We start from the raw sequence: 23,898 nt of genomic DNA, 5'->3' as shown, positions 1-23,898 counted from the left end.
CACTTAGGTAACCTTCCAACTGGGACCTCTCCCTACTAATACAGAACACCAGGGTAACTTTGCAACTTGGGCCTCTCCCTACTAATACAGAGCACTTAGGTAACCTTCCAACTTTGGCCTCTCCCTACTAATACAGAGCACTTAGGTAACCTTCCAACTGGGGCCTCTCCCTACTAATACAGAACACCAGGGTAACTTTGCAACTGGGGCCTCTAACTAATACAGATCACTAGGGTATCCTTGCAACTTTGGCCTCTCCCTACTAATACAGAGCACTTAGGTAACCTTCCAACTGGGACCTCTCCCTACTAATACAGAACACCAGGGTAACTTTGCAACTGGGGCCTCTAACTAATACAGATCACTACGGTAACCTTGCAACTTTGGCCTCTCCCTACTAATTCAGAGCACTTAGGTAACCTTCCAACTTTGGCCTCTCCCTACTAATACAGAGCACTTAGGTAACCTTCCAACTGGGACCTCTCCCTACTAATACAGAACACCAGGGTAACTTTGCAACTGGGGCCTCTCCCTACTAATACAGAGCACTTAGGTAACCTTCCAACTTTGGCCTCTCCCTACTAATACAAAGCACTAGGGTAACCTTCCAACTGCGGCCTCTTTCAGAACACGCCCTAATACTAGGGTTACCTTCCAACTGGGGCCTCTCCATAATACAGATCACTTGGGTAACCCTCCAACTTTGGCCTCTACCTAATACAGAGCACTAGGGGTTACCTTGCAACTGGACCCGCTCCCTAATACAGATCACTAGGGTAACCTTGCAACTGGGGCCTCTCCCTACTAATACAGAGCACTTAGGTAACCTTCCAACTGGGGCCTCTCTCTACTAATACAGAACACCAGGGTAACTTTGCAACTGGGGCCTCTAACTAATACAGATCACTAGGGTATCCTTGCAACTTTGGCCTCTCCCTACTAATACAGAGCACTTAGGTAACCTTCCAACTGGGACCTCTCCCTACTAATACAGAACACCAGGGTAACTTTGCAACTGGGGCCTCTAACTAATACAGATCACTACGGTAACCTTGCAACTTTGGCCTCTCCCTACTAATTCAGAGCACTTAGGTAACCTTCCAACTTTGGCCTCTCCCTACTAATACAGAGCACTTAGGTAACCTTCCAACTGGGACCTCTCCCTACTAATACAGAACACCAGGGTAACTTTGCAACTGGGGCCTCTCCCTACTAATACAGAGCACTTAGGTAACCTTCCAACTTTGGCCTCTCCCTACTAATACAAAGCACTAGGGTAACCTTCCAACTGCGGCCTCTTTCAGAACACGCCCTAATACTAGGGTTACCTTCCAACTGGGGCCTCTCCATAATACAGATCACTTGGGTAACCCTCCAACTGAGGCCTCTACCTAATACAGAGCACTAGGGGTTACCTTGCAACTGGACCCGCTCCCTAATACAGATCACTAGGGTAACCTTGCAACTGGGGCCTCTCCCTACTAATACAGAGCACTTAGGTAACCTTCCAACTGGGGCCTCTCTCTACTAATACAGAACACCAGGGTAACTTTGCAACTGGGGCCTCTAACTAATACAGATCACTAGGGTAACTTTCCAACTGGGGTCCTCCCTAAGTAAACAGAGAAGTAGGGTAATCTTGCCACTGGGGCCTCTCCCTCCTAAAACAGATCACTAGGGTAGCCTTCCAAATAGGGCCTCTCCTTAAGTATCTCTTTCGAGATTCGGCTTTAGGAATCACAAATGATTTCGAGTTGGTTAGCATCATGTTTGATCTCTAGAGTAAGGCAAAATATGTCACCAAAAACAGAACTAGTATTGTTCGATACAGGTGACAAACGCCTACAGTGGAATTACGACCTTCCTTACCGGTTTCGAACCTCTGGACATACAATCAGCGTCCATAGCCTAGTGGTTAGGGTGTCCGCGTACAGAGCGGAAGGCCCGTGGTTCGAATCCCGGTGGAGGCTGAAAGTTTTTTCACTGTTCTTGATTTTCCAACTCATTACGATTTTCATTTATATATATTCATTTGCCTTAGTCGTTTACCTCCATTGCATTAACATAAAGTCTGTTCAAAGTATCTCTTTCGAGATCCGGCTTTAGGAATCACAAATGATTTCGAGTTGGATAGCATCATGTTTGATCTCTAGAGTAAGGCAAAATATGTCACCAAAAACAGAACTAGTATTGTTCGATACAGGTGACAAACGCCTACAGTGGAATTACGACCTTCCTTACCGGTTTCGAACCTCTGGACATACAATCAGCGTCCATAGCCTAGTGGTTAGGGTGTCCGCGTACAGAGCGGAAGGCCCGTGGTTCGAATCCCGGTGGAGGCTGAAAGTTTTTTCACTGTTCTTGATTTTCCAACTCATTACGATTTTCATTTATATATATTCATTTGCCTTAGTCGTTTACCTCCATTGCATTAACATAAAGTCTGTTCAAAGTATCTCTTTCGAGATCCGGCTTTAGAAATCACAAATGATTTCGAGTTGGATAGCATCATGTTTGATCTCTAGAGTAAGGCAAAATATGTCACCAAAAACAGAACTAGTATTGTTCGATACAGGTGACAAACGCCTACAGTGGAATTACGACCTTCCTTACCGGTTTCGAACCTCTGGACATACAATCAGCGTCCATAGCCTTGTGGTTAGGGTGTCCGCGTACAGAGCGGAAGGCCCGTTGTTCGAATCCCGGTGGAGGCTGAAAGTTTTTTCACTGTTCTTCATTTTCCAACTCATTACGATTTTCATTTTAACCTTCCAACTGGGACCTCTCCCTACTAATACAGATCACTAGGGTAACCTTGCAACTGGGGCCTCTCCCTCCTAATACAGATCACTAGGGTAACCTTCCAACTTTGGCCTCTCCCTACTAATACAGAGCACTTAGGTAACCTTCCAACTGGGACCTCTCCCTACTAATACAGATCACCAGGGTAACTTTGCAACTGGGGCCTCTCCCTACAAATACAGAGCACTTAGGTAACCTTCCAACTTTGGCCTCTCCCTACTAATACAAAGCACTAGGGTAACCTTCCAACTGCGGCCTCTTTCAGAACACACCCTAATACTAGGGTTACCTTCCAACTGGGGCCTCTCCCTAATACAGAACACTAGGGTAACCTTCCAACTGGGACCTCTCCCTACTTATACAGATCACTAGGGTAACCTTCCATCTGGGGCCTCTCCCTAAGTACACAGGGAAGAAGGGTAACCTTCCAAATGGGGCCTCTGCCTACTAATACAGATCACTTGGGTAGCCTTCCAACTGGGGCCTCTCCCTACTAATACAGATCACTAGGGTAACCTTCCAACTGCGGCCTCTTTCTAATACAGAACACGAGGGTAACCTTCCAACTGGGGCCTCTCCCTACTAATACAGATCACTAGGGTAACCTTCCATCTGGGGCCTCTCCCTAAGTACACAGGGAAGAAGGGTAACCTTCCAAATGGGGCCTCTGCCTACTAATACAGATCACTTGGGTAGCCTTCCAACTGGGGCCTCTCCCTACTAATACAGATCACTAGGGTAACCTTGCAACTGCGGCCTCTTTCTAATACAGAACACGAGGGTAACCTTCCAACTGGGGCCTCTCCCTACTAATACAGATCACTAGGGTAACCTTGCAACTGGGGCCTTTCCCTGACACAGAACACTAGGGTAACCTTGCAACTGGGACCTCTCCCTACTAAAACAGATCACTAGGGTAACCTTCCAACTGAGGCCTCTCCCTACTAATACAGATCACTAGGGTAACCTTGCAACTGGGAACTCTCCCTAATACAGAACACTAGGGTAACCTTCCAACTGGGACTTCTCCCTAATACAGAACACTAGGGTAACCTTCCAACTGGGACCTCTCCCTACTAATACAGATCACTAGGGTAACCTTGCAACTGGGGCCTCTCCCTACTAATACAGAGCACTTAGGTAACCTTCCAATTGGGGCCTCTCCCTACTAATACTGAACACCAGGGTAACTTTGCAACTGGGACCTCTCCCTACTTATACAGATCACTAGGGTAACCTTGTAACTGGGACCTCTCCCTTATACAGAACACTAGGGTAAACTTGCAACTGGGGCCTCTCCCTAAGTACACAGGGAAGAAGGGTAACCTTCCAAATGGGGCCTCTGCCTACTAATACAGATCACTTGGGTAGCCTTCCAACTGGGGCCTCTCCCTACTAATACAGATCACTAGGGTAACCTTGCAACTGCGGCCTCTTTCTAATACAGAACACGAGGGTAACCTTCCAACTGGGGCCTCTCCCTACTAATACAGATCACTAGGGTAGCCTTGCAACTGGGGCCTCTCCCTAATACAGAACACTAGGGTAACCTTCCAACTGGGATCTCTCCCTACTTATACAGATCACTAGGGTAACCTTGTAACTGGGGCCTCTCCCTAGTCAGAACACTAGGGTAAACTTGCAACTGGGGCCTCTCCCTAAGTACACAGGGAAGAAGGGTAACCTTCCAAATGGGGCCTCTGCCTACTAATACAGAGCACTTGGGTAGCCTTTCAACTGGGGCCTCTCCCCACTAATACAGATCACTAAAGTAACCTTCCAACTGCGGCCACTTTCTAATACAGAACACGAGGGTAACCTTCCAACTGGGGCCTCTCCCTTCTAATACAGATCACTAGGGTAACCTTGCAACTGGGGCCTTTCCCTGATACAGAACACGAGGGTAACCTTGCAACTGGGACCTCTGAAACTAATACAGATCACTAGGGTAACCTTCCAACTGGGGCCTCTCCCTACTAATACAGATCACTTGGGTAACCTTCCAAATGGGGCCTCTGCCTACTAATACAGATCACTTGGGTAGCCTTCCAACTGGGGCCTCTCCCTACTAATACAGATCACTAGGGTAACCTTGCAACTGCGGCCTCTTTCTAATACAGAACACGAGGGTAACCTTCCAACTGGGGCCTCTCCCTACTAATACAGATCACTAGGGTAGCCTTGCAACTGGGGCCTCTCCCTAATACAGAACACTAGGGTAACCTTCCAACTGGGACCTCTCCCTACTTATACAGATCACTAGGGTAACCTTGTAACTGGGGCCTCTCCCTAGTCAGAACACTAGGGTAAACTTGCAACTGGGGCCTCTCCCTAAGTACACAGGGAAGAAGGGTAACCTTCCAAATGGGGCCTCTGCCTACTAATACAGAGCACTTGGGTAGCCTTTCAACTGGGGCCTCTCCCTACTAATACAGATCACTAGGGTAACCTTGCAACTGCGGCCACTTTCTAATACAGAACACGAGGGTAACCTTCCAACTGGGGCCTCTCCCTTCTAATACAGATCACTAGGGTAACCTTGCAACTGGGGCCTTTCCCTGATACAGAACACGAGGGTAACCTTGCAACTGGGACCTCTCCTACTAATACAGATCACTAGGGTAACCTTCCAACTGGGGCCTCTCCCTACTAATACAGATCACTTGGGTAACCTTCCAACTGGGGCCTCTCCCTAATACAGAACACTAGGGTAACCTTCCAACTGGGACCTCTCCTTAATACAGATCACTAGGGTAGCCTTGCAACTGGGGCCTCTCCCTAATACAGAACACTAGGGTAACCTTCCAACTGGGACCTCTCCCTACTTATACAGATCACTAGGGTAACCTTCCAACTGGGGTCTCTTTCAGAACACGCCCTAATACTAGGGTTACCTTCCAACTGGGGCCTCTCCCTAATACAGAACACTAGGGTAACCTTCCAACTGGGACCTCTCCCTACTTATACAGATCACTAGGGTAACCTTCCATCTGGGGCCTCTCCCTAAGTACACAGGGAAGAAGGGTAACCTTCCAAATGGGGCCTCTGCCTACTAATACAGATCACTTGGGTAGCCTTCCAACTGGGGCCTCTCCCTACTAATACAGATCACTAGGGTAACCTTCCAACTGCGGCCTCTTTCTAATACAGAACACGAGGGTAACCTTCCAACTGGGGCCTCTCCCTACTAATACAGATCACTAGGGTAACCTTCCATCTGGGGCCTCTCCCTAAGTACACAGGGAAGAAGGGTAACCTTCCAAATGGGGCCTCTGCCTACTAATACAGATCACTTGGGTAGCCTTCCAACTGGGGCCTCTCCCTACTAATACAGATCACGAGGGTAACCTTGCAACTGCGGCCTCTTTCTAATACAGAACACGAGGGTAACCTTCCAACTGGGGCCTCTCCCTACTAATACAGATCACTAGGGTAACCTTGCAACTGGGGCCTTTCCCTGACACAGAACACTAGGGTAACCTTGCAACTGGGACCTCTCCCTACTAAAACAGATCACTAGGGTAACCTTCCAACTGAGGCCTCTCCCTACTAATACAGATGACTAGGGTAACCTTGCAACTGGGAACTCTCCCTAATACAGAACACTAGGGTAACCTTCCAACTGGGACCTCTCCCTAATACAGAACACTAGGGTAACCTTCCAACTGGGACCTCTCCCTACTAATACAGATCACTAGGGTAACCTTGCAACTGGGGCCTCTCCCTACTAATACAGAGCACTTAGGTAACCTTCCAATTGGGGCCTCTCCCTACTAATACTGAACACCAGGGTAACTTTGCAACTGGGACCTCTCCCTACTTATACAGATCACTAGGGTAACCTTGTAACTGGGGCCTCTCCCTTATACAGAACACTAGGGTAAACTTGCAACTGGGGCCTCTCCCTAAGTACACAGGGAAGAAGGGTAACCTTCCAAATGGGGCCTCTGCCTACTAATACAGATCACTTGGGTAGCCTTCCAACTGGGGCCTCTCCCTACTAATACAGATCACTAGGGTAACCTTGCAACTGCGGCCTCTTTCTAATACAGAACACGAGGGTAACCTTCCAACTGGGGCCTCTCCCTACTAATACAGATCACTAGGGTAGCCTTGCAACTGGGGCCTCTCCCTAATACAGAACACTAGGGTAACCTTCCAACTGGGACCTCTCCCTACTTATACAGATCACTAGGGTAACCTTGTAACTGGGGCCTCTCCCTAGTCAGAACACTAGGGTAAACTTGCAACTGGGGCCTCTCCCTAAGTACACAGGGAAGAAGGGTAACCTTCCAAATGGGGCCTCTGCCTACTAATACAGAGCACTTGGGTAGCCTTTCAACTGGGGCCTCTCCCTACTAATACAGATCACTAGGGTAACCTTGCAACTGCGGCCACTTTCTAATACAGAACACGAGGGTAACCTTCCAACTGGGGCCTCTCCCTTCTAATACAGATCACTAGGGTAACCTTGCAACTGGGGCCTTTCCCTGATACAGAACACGAGGGTAACCTTGCAACTTGGACCTCTCCTACTAATACAGATCACTAGGGTAACCTTCCAACTGGGGCCTCTCCCTACTAATACAGATCACTTGGGTAACCTTCCAACTGGGGCCTCTCCCTAATACAGAACACTAGGGTAACCTTCCAACTGGGACCTCTCCCTACTAATACAGATCACTAGGGTAACCTTGCAACTGGGGCCTCTCCCTACTAATACAGAGCACTTAGGTAACCTTCCAATTGGGGCCTCTCCCTACTAATACTGAACACCAGGGTAACTTTGCAACTGGGACCTCTCCCTACTTATACAGATCACTAGGGTAACCTTGTAACTGGGGCCTCTCCCTTATACAGAACACTAGGGTAAACTTGCAACTGGGGCCTCTCCCTAAGTACACAGGGAAGAAGGGTAACCTTCCAAATGGGGCCTCTGCCTACTAATACAGATCACTTGGGTAGCCTTCCAACTGGGGCCTCTCCCTACTAATACAGATCACTAGGGTAACCTTGCAACTGCGGCCTCTTTCTAATACAGAACACGAGGGTAACCTTCCAACTGGGGCCTCTCCCTACTAATACAGATCACTAGGGTAGCCTTGCAACTGGGGCCTCTCCCTAATACAGAACACTAGGGTAACCTTCCAACTGGGACCTCTCCCTACTTATACAGATCACTAGGGTAACCTTGTAACTGGGGCCTCTCCCTAGTCAGAACACTAGGGTAAACTTGCAACTGGGGCCTCTCCCTAAGTACACAGGGAAGAAGGGTAACCTTCCAAATGGGGCCTCTGCCTACTAATACAGAGCACTTGGGTAGCCTTTCAACTGGGGCCTCTCCCTACTAATACAGATCACTAGGGTAACCTTGCAACTGCGGCCTCTTTCTAATACAGAACACGAGGGTAACCTTCCAACTGGGGCCTCTCCCTACTAATACAGATCACTAGGGTAACCTTGCAACTGGGGCCTTTCCCTGACACAGAACACTAGGGTAACCTTGCAACTGGGACCTCTCCCTACTAAAACAGATCACTAGGGTAACCTTCCAACTGAGGCCTCTCCCTACTAATACAGATGACTAGGGTAACCTTGCAACTGGGAACTCTCCCTAATACAGAACACTAGGGTAACCTTCCAACTGGGACCTCTCCCTACTAATACAGATCACTAGGGTAACCTTGCAACTGGGGCCTCTCCCTACTAATACAGAGCACTTAGGTAACCTTCCAATTGGGGCCTCTCCCTACTAATAATGAACACCAGGGTAACTTTGCAACTGGGACCTCTCCCTACTTATACAGATCACTAGGGTAACCTTGTAACTGGGGCCTCTCCCTTATACAGAACACTAGGGTAAACTTGCAACTGGGGCCTCTCCCTAAGTACACAGGGAAGAAGGGTAACCTTCCAAATGGGGCCTCTGCCTACTAATACAGATCACTTGGGTAGCCTTCCAACTGGGGCCTCTCCCTACTAATACAGATCACTAGGGTAACCTTGCAACTGCGGCCTCTTTCTAATACAGAACACGAGGGTAACCTTCCAACTGGGGCCTCTCCCTACTAATACAGATCACTAGGGTAGCCTTGCAACTGGGGCCTCTCCCTAATACAGAACACTAGGGTAACCTTCCAACTGGGACCTCTCCCTACTTATACAGATCACTAGGGTAACCTTGTAACTGGGGCCTCTCCCTAGTCAGAACACTAGGGTAAACTTGCAACTGGGGCCTCTCCCTAAGTACACAGGGAAGAAGGGTAACCTTCCAAATGGGGCCTCTGCCTACTAATACAGAGCACTTGGGTAGCCTTTCAACTGGGGCCTCTCCCTACTAATACAGATCACTAGGGTAACCTTCCAACTGGGGCCTCTCCCTACTAATACAGATCACTAGGGTAACCTTGCAACTGGGGCCTTTCCCTGACACAGAACACTAGGGTAACCTTGCAACTGGGACCTCTCCCTACTAAAACAGATCACTAGGGTAACCTTCCAACTAAGGCCTCTCCCTACTAATACAGATGACTAGGGTAACCTTGCAACTGGGAACTCTCCCTAATACAGAACACTAGGGTAACCTTCCAACTGGGACCTCTCCCTAATACAGAACACTAGGGTAACCTTCCAACTGGGACCTCTCCCTACTAATACAGATCACTAGGGTAACCTTGCAACTGGGGCCTCTCCCTACTAATACAGAGCACTTAGGTAACCTTCCAATTGGGGCCTCTCCCTACTAATACTGAACACCAGGGTAACTTTGCAACTGGGACCTCTCCCTACTTATACAGATCACTAGGGTAACCTTGTAACTGGGGCCTCTCCCTTATACAGAACACTAGGGTAAACTTGCAACTGGGGCCTCTCCCTAAGTACACAGGGAAGAAGGGTAACCTTCCAAATGGGGCCTCTGCCTACTAATACAGATCACTTGGGTAGCCTTCCAACTGGGGCCTCTCCCTACTAATACAGATCACTAGGGTAACCTTGCAACTGCGGCCTCTTTCTAATACAGAACACGAGGGTAACCTTCCAACTGGGGCCTCTCCCTACTAATACAGATCACTAGGGTAGCCTTGCAACTGGGGCCTCTCCCTAATACAGAACACTAGGGTAACCTTCCAACTGGGACCTCTCCCTACTTATACAGATCACTAGGGTAACCTTGTAACTGGGGCCTCTCCCTAGTCAGAACACTAGGGTAAACTTGCAACTGGGGCCTCTCCCTAAATACACAGGGAAGAAGGGTAACCTTCCAAATGGGGCCTCTGCCTACTAATACAGAGCACTTGGGTAGCCTTTCAACTGGGGCCTCTCCCTACTAATACAGATCACTAGGGTAACCTTGCAACTGCGGCCACTTTCTAATACAGAACACGAGGGTAACCTTCCAACTGGGGCCTCTCCCTTCTAATACAGATCACTAGGGTAACCTTGCAACTGGGGCCTTTCCCTGATACAGAACACGAGGGTAACCTTGCAACTGGGACCTCTCCTACTAATACAGATCACTAGGGTAACCTTCCAACTGGGGCCTCTCCCTACTAATACAGATCACTTGGGTAACCTTCCAACTGGGGCCTCTCCCTAATACAGAACACTAGGGTAACCTTCCAACTGGGACCTCTCCCTACTAATACAGATCACTAGGGTAACCTTGCAACTGGGGCCTCTCCCTACTAATACAGAGCACTTAGGTAACCTTCCAATTGGGGCCTCTCCCTACTAATACTGAACACCAGGGTAACTTTGCAACTGGGACCTCTCCCTACTTATACAGATCACTAGGGTAACCTTGTAACTGGGGCCTCTCCCTTATACAGAACACTAGGGTAAACTTGCAACTGGGGCCTCTCCCTAAGTACACAGGGAAGAAGGGTAACCTTCCAAATGGGGCCTCTGCCTACTAATACAGATCACTTGGGTAGCCTTCCAACTGGGGCCTCTCCCTACTAATACAGATCACTAGGGTAACCTTGCAACTGCGGCCTCTTTCTAATACAGAACACGAGGGTAACCTTCCAACTGGGGCCTCTCCCTACTAATACAGATCACTAGGGTAGCCTTGCAACTGGGGCCTCTCCCTAATACAGAACACTAGGGTAACCTTCCAACTGGGACCTCTCCCTACTTATACAGATCACTAGGGTAACCTTGTAACTGGGGCCTCTCCCTAGTCAGAACACTAGGGTAAACTTGCAACTGGGGCCTCTCCCTAAGTACACAGGGAAGAAGGGTAACCTTCCAAATGGGGCCTCTGCCTACTAATACAGAGCACTTGGGTAGCCTTTCAACTGGGGCCTCTCCCTACTAATACAGATCACTAGGGTAACCTTGCAACTGCGGCCTCTTTCTAATACAGAACACGAGGGTAACCTTCCAACTGGGGCCTCTCCCTACTAATACAGATCACTAGGGTAACCTTGCAACTGGGGCCTTTCCCTGACACAGAACACTAGGGTAACCTTGCAACTGGGACCTCTCCCTACTAAAACAGATCACTAGGGTAACCTTCCAACTGAGGCCTCTCCCTACTAATACAGATGACTAGGGTAACCTTGCAACTGGGAACTCTCCCTAATACAGAACACTAGGGTAACCTTCCAACTGGGACCTCTCCCTAATACAGAACACTAGGGTAACCTTCCAACTGGGACCTCTCCCTACTAATACAGATCACTAGGGTAACCTTGCAACTGGGGCCTCTCCCTACTAATACAGAGCACTTAGGTAACCTTCCAATTGGGGCCTCTCCCTACTAATACTGAACACCAGGGTAACTTTGCAACTGGGACCTCTCCCTACTTATACAGATCACTAGGGTAACCTTGTAACTGGGGCCTCTCCCTTATACAGAACACTAGGGTAAACTTGCAACTGGGGCCTCTCCCTAAGTACACAGGGAAGAAGGGTAACCTTCCAAATGGGGCCTCTGCCTACTAATACAGATCACTTGGGTAGCCTTCCAACTGGGGCCTCTCCCTACTAATACAGATCACTAGGGTAACCTTGCAACTGCGGCCTCTTTCTAATACAGAACACGAGGGTAACCTTCCAACTGGGGCCTCTCCCTACTAATACAGATCACTAGGGTAGCCTTGCAACTGGGGCCTCTCCCTAATACAGAACACTAGGGTAACCTTCCAACTGGGACCTCTCCCTACTTATACAGATCACTAGGGTAACCTTGTAACTGGGGCCTCTCCCTAGTCAGAACACTAGGGTAAACTTGCAACTGGGGCCTCTCCCTAAGTACACAGGGAAGAAGGGTAACCTTCCAAATGGGGCCTCTGCCTACTAATACAGAGCACTTGGGTAGCCTTTCAACTGGGGCCTCTCCCTACTAATACAGATCACTAGGGTAACCTTCCAACTGGGGCCTCTCCCTACTAATACAGATCACTTGGGTAACCTTCCAACTGGGGCCTCTCCCTAATACAGAACACTAGGGTAACCTTCCAACTGGGACCTCTCCCTACTAATACAGATCACTAGGGTAACCTTGCAACTGGGGCCTCTCCCTACTAATACAGAGCACTTAGGTAACCTTCCAATTGGGGCCTCTCCCTACTAATACTGAACACCAGGGTAACTTTGCAACTGGGACCTCTCCCTACTTATACAGATCACTAGGGTAACCTTGTAACTGGGGCCTCTCCCTTATACAGAACACTAGGGTAAACTTGCAACTGGGGCCTCTCCCTAAGTACACAGGGAAGAAGGGTAACCTTCCAAATGGGGCCTCTGCCTACTAATACAGATCACTTGGGTAGCCTTCCAACTGGGGCCTCTCCCTACTAATACAGATCACTAGGGTAACCTTGCAACTGCGGCCTCTTTCTAATACAGAACACGAGGGTAACCTTCCAACTGGGGCCTCTCCCTACTAATACAGATCACTAGGGTAGCCTTGCAACTGGGGCCTCTCCCTAATACAGAACACTAGGGTAACCTTCCAACTGGGACCTCTCCCTACTTATACAGATCACTAGGGTAACCTTGTAACTGGGGCCTCTCCCTAGTCAGAACACTAGGGTAAACTTGCAACTGGGGCCTCTCCCTAAGTACACAGGGAAGAAGGGTAACCTTCCAAATGGGGCCTCTGCCTACTAATACAGAGCACTTGGGTAGCCTTTCAACTGGGGCCTCTCCCTACTAATACAGATCACTAGGGTAACCTTGCAACTGCGGCCACTTTCTAATACAGAACACGAGGGTAACCTTCCAACTGGGGCCTCTCCCTTCTAATACAGATCACTAGGGTAACCTTGCAACTGGGGCCTTTCCCTGATACAGAACACGAGGGTAACCTTGCAACTGGGACCTCTCCTACTAATACAGATCACTAGGGTAACCTTCCAACTGGGGCCTCTCCCTACTAATACAGATCACTTGGGTAACCTTCCAACTGGGGCCTCTCCCTAATACAGAACACTAGGGTAACCTTCCAACTGGGACCTCTCCTTAATACAGATCACTAGGGTAGCCTTGCAACTGGGGCCTCTCCCTCATACAGAACACTAGGGTAACCCTCCAACTGGGACCTCTCCCTACTTATACAGATCACTAGGGTAACCTTCCAACTGGGGTCTCTTTCAGAACACGCCCTAATACTAGGGTTACCTTCCAACTGGGGCCTCTCCCTAATACAGAACACTAGGGTAACCTTCCAACTGGGACCTCTCCCTACTTATACAGATCACTAGGGTAACCTTCCATCTGGGGCCTCTCCCTAAGTACACAGGGAAGAAGGGTAACCTTCCAAATGGGGCCTCTGCCTACTAATACAGATCACTTGGGTAGCCTTCCAACTGGGGCCTCTCCCTACTAATACAGATCACTAGGGTAACCTTCCAACTGCGGCCTCTTTCTAATACAGAACACGAGGGTAACCTTCCAACTGGGGCCTCTCCCTACTAATACAGATCACTAGGGTAACCTTCCATCTGGGGCCTCTCCCTAAGTACACAGGGAAGAAGGGTAACCTTCCAAATGGGGCCTCTGCCTACTAATACAGATCACTTGGGTAGCCTTCCAACTGGGGCCTCTCCCTACTAATACAGATCACTAGGGTAACCTTGCAACTGCGGCCTCTTTCTAATACAGAACACGAGGGTAACCTTCCAACTGGGGCCTCTCCCTACTAATACAGATCACTAGGGTAACCTTGCAACTGGGGCCTTTCCCTGACACAGAACACTAGGGTAACCTTGCAACTGGGACCTCTCCCTACTAAAACAGATCACTAGGGTAACCTTCCAACTGAGGCCTCTCCCTACTAATACAGATCACTAGGGTAACCTTGCAACTGGGAACTCTCCCTAATACAGAACACTAGGGTAACCTTCCAACTGGGACCTCTCCCTAATACAGAACACTAGGGTAACCTTCCAACTAGGACCTCTCCCTACTAATACAGATCACTAGGGTAACCTTGCAACTGGGGCCTCTCCCTACTAATACAGAGCACTTAGGTAACCTTCCAATTGGGGCCTCTCCCTACTAATACTGAACACCAGGGTAACTTTGCAACTGGGACCTCTCCCTACTTATACAGATCACTAGGGTAACCTTGTAACTGGGGCCTCTCCCTTATACAGAACACTAGGGTAAACTTGCAACTGGGGCCTCTCCCTAAGTACACAGGGAAGAAGGGTAACCTTCCAAATGGGGCCTCTGCCTACTAATACAGATCACTTGGGTAGCCTTCCAACTGGGGCCTCTCCCTACTAATACAGATCACTAGGGTAACCTTGCAACTGCGGCCTCTTTCTAATACAGAACACGAGGGTAACCTTCCAACTGGGGCCTCTCCCTACTAATACAGATCACTAGGGTAGCCTTGCAACTGGGGCCTCTCCCTTATACAGAACACTAGGGTAACCTTCCAACTGGGACCTCTCCCTACTTATACCGATCACTAGGGTAACCTTGTAACTGGGGCCTCTCCCTAGTCAGAACACTAGGGTAAACTTGCAACTGGGGCCTCTCCCTAAGTACACAGGGAAGAAGGGTAACCTTCCAAATGGGGCCTCTGCCTACTAATACAGAGCACTTGGGTAGCCTTTCAACTGGGGCCTCTCCCTACTAATACAGATCACTAGGGTAACCTTGCAACTGCGGCCACTTTCTAATACAGAACACGAGGGTAACCTTCCAACTGGGGCCTCTCCCTTCTAATACAGATCACTAGGGTAACCTTGCAACTGGGGCCTTTCCCTGATACAGAACACGAGGGTAACCTTGCAACTGGGACCTCTCCTACTAATACAGATCACTAGGGTAACCTTCCAACTGGGGCCTCTCCCTACTAATACAGATCACTTGGGTAACCTTCCAACTGGGGCCTCTCCCTAATACAGAACACTAGGGTAACCTTCCAACTGGGACCTCTCCCTACTAATACAGATCACTAGGGTAACCTTGCAACTGGGGCCTCTCCCTACTAATACAGAGCACTTAGGTAACCTTCCAATTGGGGCCTCTCCCTACTAATACTGAACACCAGGGTAACTTTGCAACTGGGACCTCTCCCTACTTATACAGATCACTAGGGTAACCTTGTAACTGGGGCCTCTCCCTTATACAGAACACTAGGGTAAACTTGCAACTGGGGCCTCTCCCTAAGTACACAGGGAAGAAGGGTAACCTTCCAAATGGGGCCTCTGCCTACTAATACAGATCACTTGGGTAGCCTTCCAACTGGGGCCTCTCCCTACTAATACAGATCACTAGGGTAACCTTGCAACTGCGGCCTCTTTCTAATACAGAACACGAGGGTAACCTTCCAACTGGGGCCTCTCCCTACTAATACAGATCACTAGGGTAGCCTTGCAACTGAGGCCTCTCCCTAATACAGAACACTAGGGTAACCTTCCAACTGGGACCTCTCCCTACTTATACAGATCACTAGGGTAACCTTGTAACTGGGGCCTCTCCCTAGTCAGAACACTAGGGTAAACTTGCAACTGGGGCCTCTCCCTAAGTACACAGGGAAGAAGGGTAACCTTCCAAATGGGGCCTCTGCCTACTAATACAGAGCACTTGGGTAGCCTTTCAACTGGGGCCTCTCCCTACTAATACAGATCACTAGGGTAACCTTGCAACTGCGGCCACTTTCTAATACAGAACACGAGGGTAACCTTCCAACTGGGGCCTCTCCCTTCTAATACAGATCACTAGGGTAACCTTGCAACTGGGGCCTTTCCCTGATACAGAACACGAGGGTAACCTTGCAACTGGGACCTCTCCTACTAATACAGATCACTAGGGTAACCTTCCAACTGGGGCCTCTCCCTACTAATACAGATCACTTGGGTAACCTTCCAACTGGGGCCTCTCCCTAATACAGAACACTAGGGTAACCTTCCAACTGGGACCTCTCCCTACTAATACAGATCACTAGGGTAACCTTGCAACTGGGGCCTCTCCCTACTAATACAGAGCACTTAGGTAACCTTCCAATTGGGGCCTCTCCCTACTAATACTGAACACCAGGGTAACTTTGCAACTGGGACCTCTTCCTACTTATACAGATCACTAGGGTAACCTTGTAACTGGGGCCTCTCCCTTATACAGAACACTAGGGTAAACTTGCAACTGGGGCCTCTCCCTAAGTACACAGGGAAGAAGGGTAACCTTCCAAATGGGGCCTCTGCCTACTAGTACAGATCACTTGGGTAGCCTTCCAACTGGGGCCTCTCCCTACTAATACAGATCACTAGGGTAACCTTGCAACTGCGGCCTCTTTCTAATACAGAACACGAGGGTAACCTTCCAACTGGGGCCTCTCCCTACTAATACAGATCACTAGGGTAGCCTTGCAACTGGGGCCTCTCCCTAATACAGAACACTAGGGTAACCTTCCAACTGGGACCTCTCCCTACTTATACAGATCACTAGGGTAACCTTGTAACTGGGGCCTCTCCCTAGTCAGAACACTAGGGTAAACTTGCAACTGGGGCCTCTCCCTAAGTACACAGGGAAGAAGGGTAACCTTCCAAATGGGGCCTCTGCCTACTAATACAGAGCACTTGGGTAGCCTTTCAACTGGGGCCTCTCCCTACTAATACAGATCACTAGGGTAACCTTGCAACTGCGGCCTCTTTCTAATACAGAACACGAGGGTAACCTTCCAACTGGGGCCTCTCCCTACTAATACAGATCACTAGGGTAGCCTTGCAACTGGGGCCTCTCCCTAATACAGAACACTAGGGTAACCTTCCAACTGGGACCTCTACCTACTTATACAGATCACTAGGGTAACCTTGTAACTGGGGCCTCTCCCTAGTCAGAACACTAGGGTAAACTTGCAACTGGGGCCTCTCCCTAAGTACACAGGGAAGAAGGGTAACCTTCCAAATGGGGCCTCTGCCTACTAATACAGAGCACTTGGGTAGCCTTTCAACTGGGGCCTCTCCCTACTAATACAGATCACTAGGGTAACCTTGCAACTGCGGCCACTTTCTAATACAGAACACGAGGGTAACCTTCCAACTGGGGCCTCTCCCTTCTAATACAGATCACTAGGGTAACCTTGCAACTGGGGCCTTTCCCTGATACAGAACACGAGGGTAACCTTGCAACTGGGACCTCTCCTACTAATACAGATCACTAGGGTAACCTTCCAACTGGGGCCTCTCCCTACTAATACAGATCACTTGGGTAACCTTCCAACTGGGGCCTCTCCCTAATACAGAACACTAGGGTAACCTTCCAACTGGGACCTCTCCTTAATACAGATCACTAGGGTAGCCTTGCAACTGGGGCCTCTCCCTAATACAGAACACTAGGGTAACCTTCCAACTGGGACCTCTCCCTACTTATACAGATCACTAGGGTAACCTTCCAACTGGGGCCTCTCCCTAAGTACACAGGAAAGAAGGGTAACCTTCCAAATGGGGCCTCTGCCTACTAATACAGATCACTTGGGTAGCCTTCCAACTGGGGCCTCTCCCTACTAATACAGATCACTAGGGTAACCTTGCAACTGCGGCCTATTTCTAATACAGAACACGAGGGTAACCTTCCAACTGGGGCCTCTCCCTACTAATACAGATCACTAGGGTAACCTTGCAACTGCGGCCTCTTTCTTATACAGAACACGAGGGTAACCTTCCAACTGGGGCCTCTCCCTAATACAGAATACTAAGGTAACCTTCCAACTGGGACCTCTCCTTAATACAGAACACTAGGGTAACTAGGGTAATACAGATCACTAGGGTAACCTTGCAACTGCGGCCACTTTCTAATACAGAACACGAGGGTAACCTTCCAACTGGGGCCTCTCCCTTCTAATACAGATCACTAGGGTAACCTTGCAACTGGGGCCTTTCCCTGATACAGAACACGAGGGTAACCTTGCAACTGGGACCTCTCCTACTAATACAGATCACTAGGGTAACCTTCCAACTGGGGCCTCTCCCTACTAATACAGATCACTTGGGTAACCTTCCAACTGGGGCCTCTCCCTAATACAGAACACTAGGGTAACCTTCCAACTGGGACCTCTCCTTAATACAGATCACTAGGGTAGCCTTGCAACTGGGGCCTCTCCCTAATACAGAACACTAGGGTAACCTTCCAACTGGGACCTCTCCCTACTTATACAGATCACTAGGGTAACCTTCCAACTGGGGCCTCTCCCTAAGTACACAGGAAAGAAGGGTAACCTTCCAAATGGGGCCTCTGCCTACTAATACAGATCACTTGGGTAGCCTTCCAACTGGGGCCTCTCCCTACTAATACAGATCACTAGGGTAACCTTGCAACTGCGGCCTATTTCTAATACAGAACACGAGGGTAACCTTCCAACTGGGGCCTCTCCCTACTAATACAGATCACTAGGGTAACCTTGCAACTGCGGCCTCTTTCTTATACAGAACACGAGGGTAACCTTCCAACTGGGGCCTCTCCCTAATACAGAATACTAAGGTAACCTTCCAACTGGGACCTCTCCTTAATACAGAACACTAGGGTAACCTTCCAATTGGGACCTCTCCCTACTTATTCAGATCACTAGGGTAACCTTGTAACTGGGGCCTCTCCCTTATACAGAACACTAGGGTAAACTTGCAACTGGGACCTCTCCCTAAGTACACAGGGAAGAAGGGTAACCTTCCAACTGTGGCCTATCCCTACTAATACAGATCACTAGGGTAACTTTGCAACTGCGGCCTCTTTCTAATACAGAACACGAGGGTAACCTTCCAACTGGGACCTCTCCCCACTAATAAAGATCACTAGGGTAACCTTGCAACTGGGGCCTCTTTCTAATACAGAACACGAGGTAACCTTCCAACTGGGGCCTCTCCCTACTAATACAGATCACTAGGGTAATCTTGTAACTGGGGCCTCTCCCTACTAATACAGAGTACTAGGGTAACCTTCCAACTGGGGCCTCTCCCTAATACAGAGCACTTGGGATAACCATCCAACTGGACCCGCTCTCTTATACAGAGCACTAGGGTAACCTTCCAACTGGACCAGCTCTCTTATATAGAGCACTAGGGTAACCTTCCCACTGGGGTCTCTCCCTTCTACAGAATGAGACTTACTTCTCAAGCCGACAAATAGATTCCTCACAGCTGATGTCATCATCGTTATCATCTGTCATCTTTCTCCAAATCTGTAATTTTGCCAAATTTCATCTTCGAGTTTGACATACTTTGGTATACGGGTCGATGGTTTGGGGTCGAGGTCCACAATCTTTATTGCATGCTGAAATTGGTTACCAAGGGAACCAACTGTGATGTACTTGGACTGTGAGCTGTATTAGGAATGTATAAAGAGTATCAGTATGTATATATGACATCTCACATTATTTTATATCATAGTTTGAAAGACTCTCACCATGTGGCTGGGGATACATTGAACCTTACCACATTTGTTTTTACTCCCCAACAATATGATTATTATTACTATTTTTGTTTTGATTACTTCAGAAACATTGTCATTATGATTCTAATGCATATATATGAATTTGAGTAGCAGCTTGACAAATTCCATCGTTCCATGTACAAAGTCAGTCGCTGACTTGGGTTGTTAGTTCCAATAAGCAGTGGTCAGGTAGCAGTTGGCGAGTCAGCGGTTAGTTAAAATAGCAACCCTCAGCCTATTACATATCACATTGACTCGGTTAGGTAACTCTGCTATGGAACAATAACAGTGTTTAGCAGAAGTGTTCAAACTGGCTCTGAGAAGCAACACACCTCCTTAAGAGTTACAATCTGTTATACAATAAATGCAACAAACAAAATGAGATTCTGTTCAAGAAAATTTGATGGTGCTGCAAATGTAGAACAGATATCCCATTAAAGTTAGCTAGGCTGTTGAGCATTAACTGCCAATCCTGAATCCCATCTCACAACCAATGGCAGGCAAACAAACGAGAGAGGCATTTTACAAATAGAGAAAAGAGTAAACTAATACCAAGACTTAAACTGAGCAAAGGAGAGCGACGCTTCCAGGCTACCATCCATATTATTGAACATATATGGTGCGGAGAGAAAGACACAAAGCTTAAATGAGTGTTAAACATTAATACCTTTCAATGTCCCATCCAGGCTACCTTACAGCTTTACATACACACCGTCTTTCCATTTCCATTCAACCGCAAACATTCTCTATTTTGTTAACATTGCCACTTAACATATTTTTCCATTGGGGTGCCTTAGATTTAAATTTTCAGAGTCCCTCACCTTATGTTACTTGGAAGCTTCTGAAATGTCACCATGATGGAGAGGTCCTTGCTTGTACCGGCCACTAAAAAATTGCGGACTTTCTGAAAACCTTCCAGGACGTCTGGGGGCACTTTGACTGGTTGGTCTTCGGTTTTGTTGCATGATTGGCTCTCCATGGCTAGATATTTCGGGGGATAAGGACCATCGACCTGAAGACGTTCCCTGGTGAAGAAAACAAGGAAATAAATTAATATATATACCAGAAAAAGCGGTTTATTCTATTACCATGTTACACATCCTGCTTCTTGTACGCAATGTGCTACATCAGTATACAAATTATTCCAATCCCGATTCTTATACACAAAGGAGGCTAGGCTTGGTGTCTCAGCGAAGGCAATTTAAGGTCTCAGCTAAATGTTGAAAAAATCTAAAATTTAGGAAAATTTTTTAAGAGACTCTTAAAATCTTGTAAATTGATCTGTCTTGACATTCACATAACACCCAAATAGATTCCTCTATCTAAGTGTATTTTTAGAGGGGAAAAATATTAAAAATAATAATTCAATGTGACAATCACTACAACCAAGAAACAGATGTCTGTGAACTACAACGGTCATGTAAACATCATATTCTAGAATAATTCCAAGATACTAAACCAAAATGATATCACCAGACATTCCAGGACACTTTAAACCAATTGTAAAAGAACTATAGGACACATTTTGCTAGAACAGGATTCAAATTATAGATGTATCAAAATGTTTTTTTTTCTGCTATGGAGATCTTAAATATTTAAAAAAAAGTAGTAATCTTTATCATCCTTAATCATAATCACATCAGGTCCAAGACCATCTTACCCATTAAACCATTCCTTATTTACTACCTGAAGTTTCAAACTGAGTTGAGTGCAAATTTAGAAAATAGATTTAACATACCTTCTTAAGCATAAACTAATATGAAAATGCCAAGTAATTTTAAGCACTTCTGCAAATTAGCGTAGATGCAGGCCAAACGAAAAATAGTTGGTAGAGAGGACTATGGGTAAATTAATATGTACATAGCTAAAGTAATGCAAAATAAGTTAAACAAGACACAAACAAATAATAAGACAAAAAGTACTCAGGAACAAGAAACTCACACCACACTAGGGTCGCCAACCATCACTAATTGGCTGTGACATCACATATCTTGAGTCTACTCAATGCCAAGGAGAGTTAAGAAACAGACAGAAGACAAGGGCTCTTACTGTAAGACAATTCAGACAACACAAGGCTATAAAGACAAAAGACAGCAAGTGTGCTAAGCCATAATGTACACAAGACTTAAGAAACAGACAGAAGGCAAGGCTCTTAAGACAACAGGCAGCACACAAGGCTATTAAGACAAAAGACAGCATGTCAGCTAAGCCATAAAGTACCCAAGACTTAAGAAACAGACAGAAGACCAAGCTATTAAGACAACAGGCAGCACATATCCTGAACATAGATTGAATACAAGGCAAATAAACAGACAGCAAATATGCTAAGACACCATGGGCACAAGACTAAGAAAAATACAGCACACCAGGCTATTTAAGACAACAGGCAGCATAAATGCTGTGTCACAGATTGTACACAAGCTAGAGACAGCACACAAGACTTAGAAGAAACTTATACATATAATAAAAATATACAATAATTAAAATACATGTTAAGACTTGAAAAAGAACATGAAATACTTGTGTTTTGGATGGCTTTCCTTGTAGTCAAGAAGTGTTTTGTAGTCTTTGTATATCCTGTAAACACCAGATGTATCCAAATATTGAGCAGTGAGTACAGAATGTAACACACAACCAGATGGAAGACCTGAACTATGTGGTTCTAGCGAGAGAGAGAGAGAGAAAATTGGAGGATTAACAGGACAAGATGGCTATTAAAGTCAAAATTTTCATGATATACAGTAGGTTATGTTGCATAACGAGCCATACATTATTAACCTCAAAAAAAGTTGCCTTTTAAAAAACTTGAAGCATTTTATGCTTTTGTGACTTCTTATTCAGACTTGATATGAAATTAAAAGAATCCATGGCGTTCAACTTTGATCCTCTAGAAAGAACAGAATATCAAAATACCACTACACACCAAAGTCTAAGATCAACTGCATTACCATGTCAAGAGAAATAACTCTCTTAAGCATAACTTTTGTTTACAGTACGAACAAGGATACAATGTCATTATCGCACTTTGTGCAGATTATCTAAAGTAGTTAGCACAGTGCTATTCAAAACTAGACTGTATCTAAAGTCATAAGCGCAGTGTTATTCACAGTTTTCACAGTAGACTGGATCCCATTTGATATAAATTATACCTGAGCGGGCATAGGCTATGACATGACACAAACCAAAAATAAAGTATTTACATAAGCCCATGTAGAATTGTTACGACTCGCTGTGTTGAATAAGCTCCGTCTAGGTTATGACAAGAAACAAACCTACAATTAATATATACGTACATAAGCCCATTTGTATTGTACTGGCTGACAAACCAACAATACGTACGTACATAAGCCCAAGTAGTACTATTACTACTCATTTTGTTGAATAAACTCCGTCTATCAACACTGTAGGCTACATTTTCACATTGGAAAGTATTATAAAGTGCTTAAACTCATGAACATGACAACTAGGGCCATTACTAGTAGTAATAGTGTTGGTACCAGTTCCACTAATACTACTGAAATTCCATTGGAGAATGCATCCCAAAAATGGTCCACACAGACGACCTTTCTTCTCTTAACTTTGTAGGTCGCTTACGTAATCTTGTCGGTTACTATGGCATGGAGCCATGCTTAAAGCAGCATTTTGCGTCCTTTTCTATGATTTTTCTCAACCTCACTGATTCCACTTTGCCATAACGACATACATAACTAGGTAATCTATTTATATTTTACTTCAAATGGTGGCATAAAAGTCGAAAAAATTGCAACTTTCAACTTTGTTGTTCTCCAAGATATTTTCCGTTGGGAACCCAATAAACCTCGCCCATAATATGAATATTTAAACACTACGAACGTCATTGACAGATACGTAATATAACACCACGCTTGATTTGTGTACAGTCTATATGGCAGTTGTACCAGGGAGTTGCATAACAACTCCCTGGTACAACCAACGCGAAGTCTTGAATCTATTTTTAGCAACGGCTCATAACTAAACCTGCATCTCTGATTGGTTGAATTCAAACTAGTGGGTTTGGCGGAATTGTATGCGATTAATTTTAACTGTGAAATTTGTCGAGGACACTCTTCTCATTTATCGACATAAATCGTTAATTACTCGCTAATTAACGCTCTTGGCAGGGTGAAACTTGGATGGTATCTTAGATTGCTGTTTTATGATTGATACATGTAAAAAAATCGATGCACATGTTAA

General features: G+C 46.7%; 1 protein-coding gene across 1 annotated transcript in view; it reads right to left on the bottom strand.

Annotated features, from left to right (window-relative positions):
• LOC139961436 (inositol-pentakisphosphate 2-kinase-like) overlaps window positions 1-23,898 on the bottom strand; it is a 39,297-nt gene that overhangs the window by 3,231 nt on the left and 12,168 nt on the right. The window contains exons 10-12 of the mRNA XM_071960606.1: window positions 22,207-22,348; window positions 20,508-20,711; window positions 19,365-19,576 (exon numbers count right to left, since the gene is read on the bottom strand). Of these exons, the coding sequence (XP_071816707.1) occupies window positions 19,420-19,576; window positions 20,508-20,711; window positions 22,207-22,348 (503 nt within the window). The 3' untranslated portion in view covers window positions 19,365-19,419. The remainder of the gene's footprint in view (window positions 1-19,364; window positions 19,577-20,507; window positions 20,712-22,206; window positions 22,349-23,898) is intronic.

The sequence above is a fragment of the Apostichopus japonicus genome, chromosome 20 (genome assembly GCF_037975245.1).
Source record: "Apostichopus japonicus isolate 1M-3 chromosome 20, ASM3797524v1, whole genome shotgun sequence".
NCBI classification, from domain to species: Eukaryota; Metazoa; Echinodermata; class Holothuroidea; order Aspidochirotida; family Stichopodidae; genus Apostichopus; species Apostichopus japonicus.
The sequence above is the reverse complement of the archived record's forward strand: the minus strand, read 5'-3'. Positions and strand labels throughout refer to the sequence as shown.